The sequence below is a fragment of the Silene latifolia genome, chromosome 10 (assembly GCF_048544455.1).
Source record: "Silene latifolia isolate original U9 population chromosome 10, ASM4854445v1, whole genome shotgun sequence".
NCBI classification, from domain to species: domain Eukaryota; kingdom Viridiplantae; phylum Streptophyta; class Magnoliopsida; order Caryophyllales; family Caryophyllaceae; genus Silene; species Silene latifolia.
This window is the reverse complement of record NC_133535.1, coordinates 164,066,020-164,085,508: the sequence shown is the minus strand read 5'-3', so window position 1 is coordinate 164,085,508 and position 19,489 is coordinate 164,066,020. Positions and strand designations below refer to the sequence as shown.

Here is a 19,489-nt window from a genome sequence, read left to right as displayed (position 1 = left end):
GTTGTGTATATATGAGAATCTAAAATAAACTTTTAAAAGCTGCAAAAAAAAATTTAGGATAATAATAAATACAGTCCTTAAAATTGTTGTTAAATATATCTAATAGATTTTCTAAAATGGTACGCAATATTACATTAAAATTTTATGATAAATTCGCACTTATACCTCTGTAATTAATCTGATTTAAGTAAGTATTTATCATTTTTTTTTTTTTTTTTTTTTTTTTATTTGATGACGAGGAGGTTGGATCCTCCCCGGATACAGGACCCCACCCTGCTAGGCGCCTGTACCATGTGAGTTCTTTTCCGCGGGGATTATTCCCTCTCCGGGCGTCAGGTCCCCAGGAAAGTGTAAGTATTTATCATTACTCAAAAATATATTGTTGAATTATTTTCATTTTAGAATTATTTTTGTAAAGGACTCCTGAGGGCAAGTTTGATACTGACGAAATAGCATTGGAAATCAAAATTCTGCTTAGAGCTAATAAAAATTAATTTCGCTTTTGTTTTAAAATTTGAGTAATTTCTTACTTTGATAACATAAAGTATAGTATCATGAAAAAATTGAACCAAATAACTACATTTTAAATGATTTAATTATTTTGTACCTTAAACCACCCAGATAAGGAAATTTTATTACCCAAGTCATTTCGGGGTGACTACTTTGATTTTTTGATAAAAAAAGAAAAATTTATTATAACTCAAAAAACGAGATCAAAGTTAATCCATATTCATGGAAACGAAAGTGGTATCCTGGTACTCGACACTTACAAATAACAACTGAGTCTCAATTACATTATTTAAGTTAAATCTCATAAGAAGAATTAAAGTATTTCGACAATGCTTTCTCATAGTGTAAAATTAGTTTGTCTTCTATAACATTTGAGTTAATGATCATTGCCTATACTAGTAGAATAGGTCTAAATTTGTGCATACCGTTTTAAGTGAACTTTGAATCGCTTTAATTTGCATTATAAACACACAATACATGATCGATCATGTACATTGTAAAAGAATTCTAATTTTGCCATTAACAAACAAAATTCCAAGTGTAATGCATGGCGTTTAGAATTGGCCTATAAATAATTGCTTTTTTATTGCGTATATGTCGTAGACATGCGTATAGTTGTAAATATTCCGTGACCATTTCCTTATAAAGAGTAGCTATAAAATCGTGCCTTTATATTATGCTTGATGTGCAATCTTGGTGTTCTATGCTCATGTGGCTTTGTCCCGGCACTTTGTACAATTGTACCCTACACTAGTTTACTACTTTACTCCCCATAAATAAGAAATTGAGAAATGAAACCACTCTTACCGTGAATTATACTATTAGATTATAATCCCCTAATCAGGGTGAGTCAATGTATTAACAATATCACAAAATCTCATTTGTGACGGCGATATCCGTCACAAGTTTGTGACGGATACCATTTCCTCTCACAAAATACCCATGAAGGTGAGTGGGGAAGCACATGGGGAGTGTTCCACCTTGTCCCCTCTCCCTTTTTGTGAGAGGTCACAAGCTTGTGACGGGATTAGCCCGTCACAAGTAAGACGCTTTGTAACAATATATAGGCAAGATACAAAGTTAGTTTCCTAAACTATAGCGATACTACGATATACTACGAGATATAAATTGACTAGATATGGCAAGAATATATTTACATATATTTACTAATACACCCCCTCAGACGGAGCGGGAGGAGGACGGACGCTCAGGCTGGATTTAAAACGTTGGAACAGATGTCGTGGAAGCCCTTTCGTAAAAATATCAGCATATTGGTGCTCGGAGGGAACATGGAGGACACGAACTTGGCCAACCTGAACTTTTTCGCGAACAAAGTGTATATCTAACTCAATATGTTTCGTACGTTGATGCTGAACCGGATTAGTAGATAGATATACAGCAGAAACATTATCACAGAAAACAAGAGTGGCGGTGCTAATAGGAACGTGAAGTTCACACAAGAGATTACGGAGCCAACTTGTTTCAGCCACGGCATTAGCGCGTGACCCTATATTGACCTCAAAGATCGGATTTAGACACCGTAGGCTGTCGTTTGGATGACCAGGACACCAAATTATCGCCAAGAAAAACACAGTAGCCAGATGTGGACCGGCGAGAGTCTGGACATCCACCCCAGTCCGCGTCAGAGTAAGCAGTAAGAGAATGCAGACGAGAGGGTATAATAGAGAGTCCATGATCAAGAGTACCTTTTATGTAACGCAGAATTCGTTTCAAAAAATGGAAATGAGGTTCACGTGGTGCGTGCATAAAGAGGCATACCTGCTGTACAGCATAAGAAATTTCGGGCCGTGTAATTGTCAAATATTGAAGAGCCCCAGCAAGACTACGATACAAGGTCGAGTCAGCTATCAATGGACCTGCCGTGGCACTAAGTTTAGCGCTAGTGTCGACTGGAGTGGATACAGGGTTGCAATTAATCATATTAGCACGACCCAATATATCCTTGGCATACTGCTGCTGAGATAAAAAGACCACCGGCAGTTCGAGAAACAGTAATGCCCAAGAAATGATGTAACAGTCCCAAATCGGTCATAGCAAATTCACGTGAAAGATCCGAAATAATTCGACGGACCAAGGACTGACTGGATGCAGTAAGCACAATATCGTCGACATATAATAATAAATACGCAGTGTCACCCCCATGATGAAAGATAAACAGAGAAGTGTCACACACGCTGCTTCGAAAACCTTTAGACAAGACAAAATTAGCAAAGCGTTGGTACCATGCACGGGGTGCCTGTTTAAGGCCATAGAGTGACTTACGAAGACGACACACATGGTGAGGGGCCTGCGGATCCACAAACCCCGGAGGCTGGTGCATGAAAACGGTTTCGTGTAGATCACCATGAAGGAACGCGTTCTTGACATCGAGCTGATGTATGGGCCAAGAACGAGAAACCGCTAAGCTCAAAACGGTGCGAATAGTAGTGGGTTTAACAACAGGGCTAAAAGTTTCATCACAATCGACACCAACCTGTTGTGTCTTACCATTAACAACAAGACGAGCCTTATATCGTTCAAGAGAGCCGTCAGCTTTGAACTTGTGCCGATATAACCACATGCAGCGAATCACAGAAGCGTCCACGAGACAGGGTACCAAGTCCCATGTACGGTTGTTCGTTAATGCACTAAATTCGGCCTGCATAGCCGCATTCCAATTCGGGTCACGGAGGGCAATATGTGGGGATTTGGGAATAGGGCTCAAATCGGGTGTGGTCGAGGTGAGGAGAGATGTGGGGTTTTTGGGTTTAAAGATGTCGTGCATTGCGCGGGTTGTCATAGTGTGAGTGGGTAAGAGAGGTGAGGGAGAGGGAGGGGGAGGTGGAGGTGGTGGGGACACGGCATCATTGGTAGGGGTGTGGTGCTGGGCAGGGGACGGGGTGGGGTCAGTGTTGGTGGTAGAAGTTGCGTGGGCAGGGGAGGTTGGGGTATTGGGAGAGGCAGGAGTCGTGGTTTGGTGTGGGTGTACCGGTGGGTGGTCAAAGCATGGGAATAGGTGAGGTGGTAAGTGGTCCTCGGGTGGGGTTAGGAAGTGGTAAGTGTCGGGCTTAGCTGTGAAGGAAGACGCGAAAGGAAAAACGGTCTCATCAAAAGTGACATGGCAAGACAAGATGATTTTACCAGTGGCAATAGACAGACATTTGTAACCCCGATTTTCAGATGGGTAACCAAGGAAGACACATGGGGTTAACCGTGGGGAAAGCTTGTGGGGTTGCTTAGCCGAGATGTTGGGGTAGCAGACACAACCGAAGGTACGGAGATGAGAGTAAATGGGTTCTTTAAGGTAGAGAGCGGAAGTTGGTGAGCGATTATTGAGGACACGAGAAGCGAAACACAAGGCCATTGTCATTAACAAAGGACCGAAAAGATGAGTTATCGAATTCACGGCCCAAATCGCATTGAAATGATTTAATTGGTAAATTAAATTGCGTTTTGACAAAAGAGGCAAAGTGTTTAAATTTGGCAAACGTATCGGATTTTAATTTGGAGGATACACCGGACAAATTGCGTAAAATTATCGATAAGCACAAGATAATATTTGTAACCAGTGTGACTAAGAATAGGAGATGTCCATAAATCCGCATGTATAATATCAAAAGGAGACAATGTAGAATTTTGAGACTCACTAAAAGGTAACCGTCTATGTTTACTAATTTGACATGAAGGACAAAGACGATGTTCATGCTCTTTATTATAAGTAATATTAGAATGACTCTTGAGACTTTGAAGGACAGCTGGACTAGGATGGCCGAGCCGGTGATGCCACGTGGATGACGTCAGACCAGCGAACGGCGTGTGAGCTGCAGGTGATGACTCGTGCGACACTGGATACAACTCGCCTTGACTATTGCTCCTCAGAATCGTTTTCCCAGTCTGGATATCCTTCACAGAAAAACCAAGGGGGTCAAATTCTACGGAGACATTATTATCCTTTGTAAATTGTCTGACGGAAATAAGGTTCTTAATAATGTTGGGTGTATATAGGACATTACGGAGATGCAGGTGACTGTCTTTGGTGGGTATGGTAGAGGTACCCGTTCCCCGAACTGGAATAGTGTGGCCATTACCAACATAAATAGACCGAATATTAGATACATTAGAAGAAGGAGTGAAATTACCTGCATCGGAAGTTAAATGCAACGTTGCTCCAGTATCCATATACCACTGCCCGTCACTTGGGTTGAATGCCATGGCGTTAAATGCTTGACCCAAGTCCGTTAGTTGTTGTGGTTCGTAGTCTGTAACATATGCTTGTCCCATGTTCGATGGACTCGCAAACGAAGGAGCACGCCAAGGTGTTCGTGGAGGGCCTCGGGGAGGCTGCTGCGGCATAGGCCAGGGCTGCCACGGGTTGGTCCAGCCGGGTTGGGTGGGGTAAGGGCATGGTGGTGCAGTCCAGGACTGAGACCACGATGGTGGTGGACCCCAAGGGAGTGTGGGTTAATATCCGTATACTACCCCTTTAATTGTAGGACTATAACGTAAAATATACATGTGAATATAGTCATAAAACATAAAAACGATAAGGAACAAGAAATCAACCTCGGGTCCTTGATGAACGGCGTAAAGAACAGAAATCAAACCAGATTCCCTCCTAATTGTTGCACCCAAGACCTTGTCCGAGATATGCCCTTGTGCTAGAACAGTGTTCTCCGATTGCCTTGCAATATAGGGAGAACTGATGTGAGTTTGCTTGAGATGTGAGATCTCGGTTTCTCCAGAGAAAAATGCTCTCTCGAAACCCTAGTTTTTCTGCAAATAAAAATGTCTAGGTCAAAAGGAGAGGGAGCCTCTCCTTTTGTTTGGTTTTTGGACCGAATGCATGCATGGGGAAGTGGGCTTCCACTTCCTCTTAATTTTAGCTCGAGGTCCAGTTCGCCAAATGCTAAAATGTATATGACGGGTTTATATTATAAACTGTTATCGGTTATCGGAAATTAAGGCATCAGCTAATAATTCGGGTTAGCTGAATTATTAATACGTGTCCGACAAAACAGTATTGTATAATTATTTTAATATACATTTAATTAAATATAAATCACGTATATTTAATTTTACGAATTAACTGGTTAATTCGCCTTAGCCCATGATATTTAATCCGTATTAAATATAATATCTCAACATCACATATTTGACTAATTACTTAGTCAAATAACTCGGACTAACTGGTTAGTCAATTTTGGCATCTACATGACAAGTATTTTCATCTTGTCACATCTCTCGAACGTATCCTATAGGTGTGACTTTTAGGGACCAGTTGATCACCGCCATCCGTATGACAATAACGTCAAACTTATCTAGCAAGCCAACCGTTATTGATAAACGTGGATCAAGTGATAATAATACCAAAATATGCCCTTTGATCCTTTTAGAGGTTTATAAGTCCTTGCACTAATTGTTAAGGACACCAACCCCAACAAGCTCCCACTTGTCCGTACAAGTGTATGTGCAATGACGTTATCCGCACTAACCGGAGGACACAAGCTCCAACAAACTCCCACTTGTCCGAACAAGTGTAGGTGCGATAACCGATTCTCATATTCATTTAAAATCTCTCCCACTCAATGTAAAACAATTTGCAGATCTGGATCCACAAAGGTCGTATTTTACAATCGATCCGTATCTAGAGTGGTTTCCCCGACTAGAGAGTAACTTAACCGATAAAACGAATCCGTATCCGAGCATGGCCATGCATTTCGATTCTGACTCCTCGAGTGGCCCCGAGAAATATCGAGTACCGATAAAGGCTGAATATTTCCTTCAACTCGACTCCTTCCGATCTAAGCACGCATGAAATGACCGAGAAAAAATCTACTTGGCCCCTGTTACGGATGACCGTGAGAAAGAAACCAAAGTCACCCAAAATGCCTTAGTCTCAAGAGACAGTCGATAGTCTAAGAATCGACTCTTAGGATCACTATGGAAGTCCTATCCACGACCGGGCAACGAATGTTATAAAACATTTAGGACTCCACGTCGATGTCACAATTGTGTCCTACGAAATATCCGTATAAATCGCCTCGTGATTGGTGGTCAACCTGTTGACTTATGGCTCGTTGAACCCACCATCAACCAACGTCACAGAATAATTGCCAGAGTTATCAGCTCATGTGGGCAATTAAGGACTAACAAGATATGATGTTTGTTCAGTTCACTTTGTGGTGTTCAAAAATTGTCGTACAATTCCACATGAAAAACAAAATATATATATAAAATATCAAAACGATGATGTCGTATAGAGTACAAAGGAGAATGAATCTGATCCATAAAAGAGTACTACAACTGAGGAACACGTTTGATTCCCATGGAATTTACGTGCCCTTCATGCTTATCTTGTCGTAATGCTTTAGTGAGAGGATCTGCTATGTTATCATCTGTAGCAATCTTTTCTATCACTACTGTCTTTTGCTCCACGTAATCCCGGATTAGATGAGCTTTCCGTTGTACATGTCTAGACTTGTTGCTAGACTTTGGCTCCTTAGCTTGGAAGATGGCACCACTATTGTCGCAATAGATGGTGATCGGGTCATTCGAACTAGGCACTACAGAGAGCCCATGTAAGAATTGACGCATCCATATCGCTTCCTTTGTTGCTTCAGACGCGGCATAGTACTCGGACTCAGTCGTAGAATCTGCTTGTAACAGATTTGTTTCGAACTCTTCCATTTGATCGCAGCGCCATTAAGAGTAAAAACGAATCGACCGAGATTTCGAGTCATCACGATCCGTTTGGAAGCTAGCATCTGCAGAATCGGTTGCGCATAGCTTTTGTTCGCCTCCATAAGTCAAAGCCCAATCTTTAGTCCTCCGTAGGTACTTAAGAATGTTCTTGACAGCCAACCAATGCGGTTCACCTGGTTCTTTGTTGGAATCGACTTGTCATACTCAATGCATATGCCACGTCCGGACGTGTGCATATCATGGCATACATGATTGATCCTATTGCCGAAGCATAAGGAATCCGTGTCATGCGCTCTTTCTCTTCCGGTGTCTCTGGTGCCTGAGACTTGCTCAAATGCACCCCTGGGGACATGGGAAGGAACCCCTTCTTGGAGTTAGTCATACTGAATCTCTCAAGGACTTTGTCTATGTAAGACTCCTGACTGAGAGATAACATCCGTCGTGATCTATCTCGATAGATACGGATGCCTAGAATTCTCTGTGCCTCTCCCAGATCTTTCATCTGGAAATGGTTCTTCAACCATACTTTCACCGAAGTTAAGAGAGGTATGTCATTCCCAATCAGGAGTATGTCGTCAACATACAATATTAGGAAGACAATCTTGCTCCCACTCGACTTGATATATAGACATGGTTCCTCGACAGATCGAGTAAATCCATTTTCTTTTATCACTTGGTCGAAGCGATGATTCCAACTCCTTGATGCTTGCTTAAGTCCATAAATGGAACGCTTAAGCTTGCACACTTTCTTAGGATGTACTGGATCGATGAAACCTTCGGGTTGTACCATGTACAACTCTTCCTCCAAAAAGCCGTTTAAGAAGGCGGTTTTCACATCCATTTGCCAAATTTCATAGTCATGAAAAGCGGCGATCGCTAAGATAATCCGAATGGAACGCAAAGATAACTACGGGTGCGAAAATTTCATCGTAGTGCAAACCTGGCACTTGGGTGAAACCTTTAGCAACTAGTCGTGCTTTGTAGATATCTTTCTGACCTTCCACAGAATGCTTTATCTTGTAAAGCCATTTGCATTGAAGGGGACGAACCTTAGCGGGTAAGTCAACAAGATCCCACACGTTGTTCTCATACATGGAGTCCATCTCGGATTGCATGGCCTCAAGCCATAGCTTTGAGTCGAATCTGGTCATGGCACCTTTATAGGTTGCGGGTTCACTACTCGTTAAGAGTAGGACGTCATCTATGTCATGTTCCTCGACCATACCGATGTATCTGTCCGGAGGAATAGAGACTCTTCCCGACCTCCTAGGTTCCTCAGGAATATTCACCGCAGCCGGGATTGAAGGAATAGGTTCCTCCAATAGTTGCTCGGTATTTGGTTCTGGAATCTCCGACAGGTCGAAGGTTCTATCACTCTTTGCATTCTCGAGAAATTCCTTCTCTAAGAATGTCGCACTAGCCGCAACAAAAACACGTTGTTCGGTTGGCGAATAAAAGTAATGACCACGTGATCCTTTAGGATAACCTATAAAGTATGTCTTGACCGATCGCGGGCCGAGCTTATCCTCGTGTCTCCACTTGACATAAGCCTCGCAGCCCCAAACCCGTATAAAGGACAAGTTAGGGACCGTTCCCTTCCATAGTTCATATGGAGTCTTGTCAACACTTTAGACGGACTTCGGTTAAGTATTAGAGCGGTGACATAAGAGCATAACCCCATAATGAATCGGTAAAACCGTGTGACTCATCATGGATCGAACCATATCTAGTAGTGTTCGATTTCTCCGTTCGGACACACCATTCAACCGTGGTGTTCCGGTGGAGTTAATCGTAGGGCAATCCCACACGGTCCTTCGGGTGTTGATCAAACTCGTGAGAAAGATACTCGCCACCACGATCCGAACGCAGTGTTATTATCTTTCTACCCAACGGGTTCTCGCACCCTATTTTGGTATTCCTTGAATTTCTCAAAGGATTCACTTTTGTGCTTCATTAAGTAGACATAGCCATATCTACTCAAATCGTCCGTGAAAGTGATGAAATACCTATAGCCTTCTCGTGCGGTGATTGACATAGGACCACATACATCCGTGTGTATGAGCCCTAATAGGTCGGCAGCGCGCATTCCAACACCTTTGAAGGAAATCCGAGTCATCTTACCGATGAGACATGATTCACACGTGCCAAATGATTGAAAATCAAAGGCCGAGATAGCTCCATGTTTGATGAGTGTTTTACGCGTTTCTCATTAATGTGTCCCATACGGCGATTGCCATAGATATGTTTGATCTTTGTCACCAACCTTTAACTTTTTATTCATTACGTGTAATATTTCCGAGGTCTGATCTAAAACATAAATTCCGTTCATGGAAGCGCTTGTCAGTAAATCATATCGTGTAATGAGAAAATGCAAGCATTGTTTTCTATTACAAATGAAAAACCATGTTTATCAAGCGCTTAAACTGAAATAATGTTTTTGGAAAGACTAGGTACATAATAGCAGTCATATAATGACAACTCAAATCCGCTTGGAAGCTGGATCACATATGTCCCCTTGGAGATGGCGGCTACTCTTGCTCCATTCCCAACACGCAGGTCCACCTCACCCTTTACGAGGGGTTCGATGTTTCGGAGCCCCGGCACATGATTACACAGATGAGAACCACAACCAGTATCAAGTACCCAAGTTCCGTAACTTGCGTGGTTAATCTCAATCATATGAATAAAAGTAGAAGAGAGAGAAGACATACCAACAGTTTAACACGACCGCCTTTAAGTCCTCATGATAAACGGGACATGTGCGTCTCCAATGCCCGATCTTGTGGCAATGATGGCATTCCATGTTTTCACTCTTTGTCATGCCCGATGAGTTACTCGCCTCACCAGGACCACTCTTCCCTGAACCCGACTTCTTGAACTTCGCCTTACCCTCTGTTAGGTTTGCCGGAGCTTTGCCCTTACCTTTCCCTTTGTTTGACACAACGAGAATATCCTGTTTTGAACTCCCACTGAACTTCATGTCCTTCTCGGTCTGTACGAGGAGGGAGTGCAATTCATGGGGAGTTTTCTTCAAATCATTCATATAGTAATTCGCTCTGAATTGCGAATAACCATCGTGGAGTGAGTGAAGAATACGGTCGATAACAATATTCTCGCTGATGTTGATTAAAGGTCTCCAGTTTCTCGACATTCTCAATCATGCGAGAATGTGTGGGCTAACCGGTTGGCCCTTCTTTCGAGTCTCGCATCAAAGAAGCGAGTGGTATGCTCATAGGTCACGATTCTCGGTGCTTTCGAGAATTCCTTAGTGAGCGTGGTGAAAATCTTGTTTGCACCTTGGGCTATGAAGCGTTTATGCAAATTGGGTTCCATTGCAAAAATGAGTACGTTCTTTACCGCACTTTTGACTTCTAAAGCGAAATCATTATACTTGTTGATTTCGTTAATTCCAGCCGTGGGACCTGGGTTTAACGGCATGGGCTCAAGCAGATATCTGAGCTTTCCGTCGCCAGCGGCGCGGCATTCCGTAATCTTTGCCTCCCAGTCCGCGAAGTTGGATCCGTCATTCTTCAGTCGAGTGGACTGATTCATCTGACTCATGAAGATCCTAAGCCAGGACTCACGGTCCAATGTGGCACTTGGCATTGGGTTATCACTTGAACCAGCCATTTGATGTTAAGCAGTTTAAAACGTGATCTACACTGAAAAAGAAAGAAAAACAAAACGAAATAAGCAACTCATCGAGGTGATTTAAGTCTATTTTAAAATTCATTTTAAACATGTAGACTCTCGCACTTGCATAATTGATCTCCCTCAAGAAAGATACAAGTGATCCCAAGACTCAATTTCAGTAAATTGATAAGCCAACTGTTTAGCTAATTCTTCCGGAAGAACTCTTGGTCGATAGATTTCTGTAAATCCTATCTTATAGTCCACCATGATCACAGGATCGTACGAGTGACCATAGTGTTGAGATAAAATAGGTCAATCGGTTCCAACTTACCCGACGTAGAAGGGGTCATAGTATGCCTACCGACGAAGAAGGGACTCATTGGAGTTTGACCTATAAAGACCGTTCTCAATTTTGGTTTATACGAGGAAGATCCCATCAATCAAAATTATAATTCATTTTAAGTGAACGAATAACTAGCGTCTGTCGTGAATGAATTTATTTGGATGATGGCTTAAAACGTGTGACAAGAGAATGTCAATGAAAACTAACTCGTGACCTCTATATGTGTCAGTTTTCATGCAATAATTAGGTGGTTTGGTTTTTAGGCGGAATATGATGCAAATTATCGTTGCGAAAAATAAAAAAAAGGAATGCAAAAACGTAAATAAAAATTTCCTAGTGTGGCCTATCCTAGTATAAGAACAAGATACAACTTTGGAATCCACCGTTGGACCCGAAAAGCTTGTCTTGATGTTCCATCTTGATCCAAGTAGCGGGAGTGAGCATCTGGTCTCCATCTTTGGTCTTCTCAAAAATTACAATTAAAAAAACAAAATATAAACCTATTTACATTCTAATTAAAACTGTAATTACAAGTGAAAAAACCAAAACGGAGATACAAGATCTCAAAATACAACCAAGACCGTGTTCCATCATTACGGTAACACGTTCTACTAAGGCCACACTAAGTTACAACTGATTGCAAAAATTTAAATACGTAATTAAAAGGCATTCACGGCATTCATAAATTAACGATAAATAAAAAATGCATCAACTAAAAACAAATTCATTCGTGACATAATTCTGTAATTATGTTAAATTTATCCAAACCACCTTTTAATGATTAAAATTCATGTGATAAAACCGCTTCTATCATTTAATTTTAATCTATTATAATCCGTTACTTTAAATATAATTTAAAATAACTTAATGGTACGTGTGTGAACCGTTTCACAATCATAGCGAGTGTACTATATCCGGATAAAGTACATATTATAGCCAAAAGAAAATTTAAATCAAAAGAAACAAATTTTCAAAGCTTTTAAAGACGAAATCCCTCGATCCAGGGACACAAGTGCTCGATCGAGGGACAGAGGGCTCGATCGATCAACCGCAAGTCGATCGAGAGGTATGCTAATCAGAGGTGCTCGATCGACTAAAGCGGAGGTCGATCGAGTACCTATATCAACAAAACTACTCGATCGAGTACGAGGACAACTCGATCGAACAGAGGGGTTTTGAAACAGTCGATCGAGTCAAAGAAGGACTCGATCGAGCAAAAGGTTTTTGAGACAGGGTCGATCGAGTACAACAGGGACTCGATCGATCAAAAACAAGACAGAAACAGCACTCGATCGAGTAGAAATACGCTCGATCGAATGCTAAAGAGGCTGAAACTTCAAAAACCCTCGTGAAAACATATTTCGAGACAAAATCAATTGCAAATTCGATCAAAATTGCATCAAAACAAATTTGACAATTGACAAAAACTTGACATGTTGCTATAATCTCCGTATAAAATAACAACATGTAAAAACAACACGAAATTTGAAACAAAACAGCCGTGTAAAACATGGCACGGTTGGGTTTTCGAGACAAAACAGCAACAAGAGCAACCGTGTAAACAAGACACGGTTCCCAAAGCAACCAAAAACGCAGCAAATTAAAAAAAAATTTCTGCCGAGTTAAAAAGATGGCTGCCGAGACAAAATTTTTAACCAAAATACATCGTTTCAACAACGTTTTATGAAAAACACATGAAAAATTCACGTGGCCTCGCTCTGATACCACTTGTGGGTTAATATCCGTATACTACCCCTTTAATTGTAGGACTATAACGTAAAATATACATGTGAATATAGTCATAAAACATAAAAACGATAAGGAACAAGAAATCAACCTCGGGTCCTTGATGAACGGCGTAAAAAGAAGTAAATCAAACCAGATTCCCTCCTAATTGTTGCACCCAAGACCTTGTCCGAGATATGCCCTTGTGCTAGAACAGTGTTCTCCGATTGCCTTGCAATATAGGGAGAACTGATGTGAGTTTGCTTGAGATGTGAGATCTCGGTTTCTCCAGAGAAAAATGCTCTCTCGAAACCCTAGTTTTTCTGCAAATAAAAATGTCTAGGTCAAAAGGAGAGGGAGCCTCTCCTTTTGTTTGGTTCGGCTGGACCGAATGCATGCATGGGGAAGTGGGCTTCCACTTCCTCTTAATTTTAGCTCGAGGTCCAGTTCGCCAAATGCTAAAATGTATATGACGGGTTTATATTATAAACTGTTATCGGTTATCGGAAATTAAGGCATCAGCTAATAATTCGGGTTAGCTGAATTATTAATACGTGTCCGACAAAACAGTATTGTATAATTATTTTAATATACATTTAATTAAATATAAATCACGTATATTTAATTTTACGAATTAACTGGTTAATTCGCCTTAGCCCATGATATTTAATCCGTATTAAATATAATATCTCAACATCACATATTTGACTAATTACTTAGTCAAATAACTCGGACTAACTGGTTAGTCAATTTTGGCATCTACATGACAGTATTTTCATACTGTCACATCTCTCGAACGTATCCTATAGGTGTGACTTTTAGGGACCAGTTGATCACCGCCATCTGTATGACAATAACGTCAAACTTATCTAGCAAGCCAACCGTTATTGATAAACGTGGATCAACTGATAATAATACCAAAGTATGCCCTTTGATCCTTTTAGAGGTTTATAAGTCCTTGCACTAACTGTTAAGGACACCAACCCCAACAGGGAGTTGCACCCAATTTGATGAAGGAGCGGAGGAGGGTGGTTTGTTTTGCCCTCTGTTTTGCGAACGACCGCCGCTACGACCGTTGTTCTTCTGAGAGCGGCCACCACTCGTTTTAGCGCGTGGTGGATTAGACGAAGGAGACTTCGTTTCTGACCATCCCGAGGCCTCGGCAGTAGGTGAGGACGGAGCTACCAGTGCCGTCGATGGCTCTTCATGGCTTGCTTGACGACGTTGCTCAAGTTCCAACATACTACACGCATTGGCAAACGACGGGAGGGTTTGATTGATGTGGGTGGCTGTCGTATCATAACCAGGTGTCAAACCACGAACCAACATCTTTCAATTGATCTTTGACGGCGGCATCAACATCTTTCAATTGATCTGCAATTTCCTTGAGGCGTTGACAGTAGGCCTCAAGAGACGACATGGACTCGAGTTTGAGAGACGAGAACTCCGACTCGAGTGCAGCAGCGCGGGCGCCCTTGTTATTTGTGAAGATATTCTTCACTCGAATCCAAGCTTCATACGCAGTGGACTCTTCTTCAAGGACGCGTGACAAAAGATCGTCATTAAGGGTCCCATAAATCCATTGGAGGACATGGGCATCAATCTCGCACCATTCTTCATAGGTACTGTCGGTTTCAGCCGGCTTGCGTGTTCCATCAATATGATGAAGCACCTTGTACCCACGAGCGTGCAATTTGAATAGCTTAACCCAGGACGAATACGGAACTTTAACACCATCAAGAACACGGACTTTATTTTGAATGTTTGTGACCGAGTATACGGGATGGAGTTTTGGTTGCGGCGGAGGTGGGGGAGTGCGATCTGTACCTGACATGGCGACGTGAGGTCAATTCCACGGGTAAAGAAAGCGGCGGCTAGGGTTAGGATTAATGCTAACCTAGTCTGATACCATATTAGATTATAATCCCTTAATCAGGGTGAGTCAATGTATTAACAATATATAGGCAAGATACAAATTTAGTTTCCTAAACTATAGCGATACTACGATATACTACGAGATATACATTGACTAGATATGGCAAGAATATATTTACATATATTTACTAATATATACAACTTAGTATATAACAATGTATACAATTTTGCTTGCCTTCTCATTAGCCAATAACATAGTATATAACAATTAACAATATATACAACTTAAGATGGGCTAAGCACATGAACAAACAATAATACGTTACGGCCCTGTTCGATAAGTAGCATATTGGATAAAATTAGTAGATTCCGACTTAATTAGTAGATTGACCCAATGTTGTTAGGATCGGGATTTTACTTTGAATCGATGGGGAAGGTAGTATCGAATCGGTAAAATCGAATCGTAGAATCGTACGTAAGATTCTACAAATTCACTAAATATAGTTTTTTATTTAGTAAAAATATATAATTGAAGATCAAAACACTTATTTATACACAAAATATTGTAATTAATGACTTTAGCATATTTCATGAACATGTTTCTACAAATTACATGAAATTTTGATTTTACGACGTCATTATATAAAAATATATTTTAACGTGTTTATTAGGTAGTCGGATCGTAGGATCGTAAAATCGTATTATGATTCTACCTCTTGAAAATTTCAAATAAATAGGATCGTAAGATTCTACAAACATGATACAATCGCAGGATCCGGGATCGGTCAAGCGTTTTTGGATCGTAAAATCGTAGAATCATAGGATCGAATCGGGTTTCTGACAACAATGGATTGACCAAGTAATGTACTATTTTCAAGTGTTTGGTAAACGGCGTATTCTAATAGCATATTGGTGGGAATCTACTATTTTTGAATATGCAGCTAATAACAGCATATTTTATTAGCATATTCATTTATACATAAAATCATTAATTTTCCTATAATCCGCTAACTACCAAACACCTTTTTTAATTTTGCTAACTAGTTTTAGAGCCCGTGAAAATCACGGGATCGTTAATAATTGATTGTGTTTAAGTATTTAATTTGTGAATAATTTATATGGAGTAGTCTCTCTCTCAATCATTTGTCTCATTTTAATTAAAAAACCATTCACAAATAATTAAAAAGAAAAGGTAATAACTGAACACGACCGAGGGAGCGGTATTTTAAAACAAAATTTTAATAAACTCCAAATTTTTGATTCGGGATGATATGCAAACCAAAATGTGAATAGCTTGGTTGTTTTGAATCGAGGACACAGTCCGTCAAATTGAACTTTCGGGTACTTGTGGTCTTATGGACAATCTTGACGCCATAGAAGTATTGGAACATGAATTTGCGTTCCATTGTCGTCCCCTATTTTCAAAAGATTTAAAAATATGAGTACACGTTGCTACCAATAAAACAAAACATTAAAAGAAGTCACCCTTCCATATATGAACAAATTGCATTGAAATTTATTTTATACTTCATATATATGTAGTTAAAAAACTCCTAAATTCGAAATATATAGCGTGATTACTTTTGATTCATTATCTTTTCTTTCTCTACAGAAAATATAACCTTCTTATTACTTCACTTATAGTAAGTACACATACAGATATAGAATTTAAATAAATTCTCCCGTCAAAATCTTAAAACTCGTACAATATGGATAATTATGCTAGTCTCGTAAAAACATTTCTTATTGGGAACGCAAAATAATTACGCGAAGTTCAAATTAAAGCACATCCATGTTAAGATCGCATTAACATATACATACCTCCTACAATAACATCATTAATTACATTATCAATTTAATTAATTGAATTGACGCCTCCAATCAAGACTATTAACTATAAATACATGAACAAAAAGAAATGGAAAAAGGAGACACAAAATTCCAATAAAATACTCTAAATTGCAGAGAGAACAAAAAAACTGACTTTTATAAGGACGGGTAATGTTGGTTTGGACAACCTGGTATCAAATAAGACAATATGAATTGGTATTTGGATGAGATTTTATAAAAAGAAAATCAATGACTCTCATTTCTCTCGTTTGAGTTGCTAATGATTCTTCAATTGCCTCTTTAATTAATGGTTATTCAATTGCCTCTTTAATTAATGATTCTTCAATTGTCTCGATCATTATTATTTGACCATTGCTTTGATGATCGACTTAAAAATTATAGAATATGAATGGTTTTCTTAACCAACAAATATTGCAACTTGCCTCTTTATTGCTTGAATGGAGATATTGTTTTTATTGTCGTTTCTGGTGCATTTTAAAGTACTTGGCCCAATGATTATTTTGCAAAGAAATGGTCGTGAACTTTTATGTGAGCAACTTTAACAACTATTCTGAATAATTCCAAGGAAGGCTACATATATTTAAAATATCACATTTTGTGTTCTAATAATATACTCCATAGTATATATAAGATTAGATTTGCGACAAAAAGTAAGAGAGTAAAGTAAGGATCAAAACTTTATAGGTGAATTCTAATAATAATAATTACTATTATTAGTATAAGATGAGCAAAACTAATTACACATTTTTCGGAATCACGCAATAAATAAAGATTTATGCATATACGATTCCAAACACGGCTTCTTCATATTCGATCATTCATCAAAAATTATAATCAAAACAATACTATTATACTTCATACGAAATATTAGCCTTTCCTAATTCATGAGAAAATAAAATATAAACAAATAATTCAAAAAAAATATTTATCCAAAAATTATTATAAGTTACAGAATAGTATATTTGATGGAAAACAAAAAAAAAATGATTTAAAGGCTTGAAAGCATTGGAATTGGGACAATGAATTGGAGAATAAGAATCGGTTTCTAACTAATTACTATTCATGCATAATATTCATTATGCATATTATAACACTATGATAAGATCAAATTGACATATGTGCATCGTACTTTAACAGTTTGGCTAAGCAATTTGATTTGTAACATGTTTGACAAAATAAAAATCTACTCACCTTAACATAAAAGTCTCTAAGCCTGTATACTGTTCATATGAACAGTACCTCTGCGCTGCGTTTTGAGGTGGAACGTTGCGTTTTGCGCTAGGCCTGTTTCCCTTACTGGACTACTGCATGTGGGCCTTCGTTTACTGCTGCAGCAAACTCTGGCCTTTACCCTTCACCTCACTTTCCTCTATGCTGCCTCTCATTTCCGTTCTCTCTCCTCTCTTTCTTCGCTGCTTTTTCCCTTCAAATCCTTCCTACGACTTTTTTTTTCTTTTTAGAAACCATCTCCGCCTCAAAAAACATTTACTGTGCGATTTGGTAGAGTTTATTAGGGCATTGTTAAAGGTCGTGTCGATGGCAGGTTAATCGACAATGCAAGGATGATCATGGGACATTGGTTATAGACTTACAATCTCAAATGCTAGGTAATTATCATCTCCTAAACCCTAATTTTAATTTTATTACTTCATCTTCTATACTGTTAATTCGATTTCATTAATAAATTTAGGTTTCGTAGCTTATTATGGGATTTAATTTGTCCCAGCTATTCAATTTGCTAACCCTAACTTCTGAAATCTGACATTAAAACTATAGGAATTTGATTGGTCAAAACTTAAAATCGATATCAAAAGTTTCGGGTAGAGAAGTATTGTTTTTCGGAAGGATTGAGTAGAAGTGGAGGAAGTGTAAGTGTATTGGAATCATATTTGGATTCTCTGGTGTCTCATTCTGTTGAATTGGAGCAAGTATGCTAATTTATCATGTTTGCTTTGTTAGTGACTTGACCGCCACCATCTTGTGGTTGCAATAAGGAAGACGTGGCGATACATCTCGAAAACATCTTCCACCTGAGATTTGTTCAGTCTTGGTAAGATCAAGTTCAATTTGATGAACTCTTTCTTAATAGTTTGACTCTTGTAGCACACTGGAACACTCAAGTGTTACTCAAAGATTCTCATAAATAACCAGATTGTTCTTGCTGTCGTTCTCATTCTTCCGTTTATTTGGTGTTTTGTTTCCCTTTCCCATAATGCAGGATACATTTTTTCATTGATTTATCATTTTGGGGTTACACTGATTGGTTCATCAATGCAGGACATCACAAATCTTTAATCTCCTCCGCCCCATTTATTCACACCAGGTATATCCCCACATCCTAATTCAATCCCTCTAATTTCCTCTCACTTTTTCCTTAATTACTTAATGTAGTAATCTTATTAGCCTAACCTAACCTAAACTCTGATTTTTTGTATTTTAGAATAATGTGGCAAATTGGTACTCCATTGCAGCTGGGCTTCAATTGGAAGCGCAAGGAGAGTCAAGCGGAGTCAGTTGGCATGGGTTTAATGTTATTTCGTTTTGCCGGATACCTATAGTGATTAATCTTTGGTCAAGAGGGGGTAAAGGAGGTGCTCCGTGGTGGGAATTATCGGATTGCAGGAATAACGAACACGATTGGACCTGCAATGGGCATCGAGCCCTTGATGTACATTATCTATCCTGGTCGAGGTATTTGCTTTATTACATCAGACTGTATTAGTGACTGAACATGGAAGTTAAAGGCAATCTATTGATCTGTAAAATGTCGATAATAGCTTAACCATGAGACCGGACAAAAGAAAAATGAATCTCACAAGAGTAACCATGGTTTTCTTGTTGTAGCTTTAC

General features: G+C 39.4%; 1 protein-coding gene across 1 annotated transcript; it reads right to left on the bottom strand.

Annotated features, from left to right (window-relative positions):
- Positions 1-14,210: 14,210 nt before the first annotated feature.
- LOC141608867 (uncharacterized) lies at positions 14,211-14,747 on the bottom strand. Its single transcript, XM_074428214.1, has one exon. It carries the CDS (start codon positions 14,745-14,747, stop codon positions 14,211-14,213), a length of 537 nt encoding a protein of 178 aa, XP_074284315.1.
- Between the last annotated feature and the right edge of the window lie 4,742 nt (positions 14,748-19,489).

Coding starts and splice junctions, on each gene's coding strand:
- LOC141608867 (XM_074428214.1), bottom strand. CDS start 14,747: ATGTCAGGTACAGATCGCACTCCCCCACCTCCGCCGCAACCAAAACTC.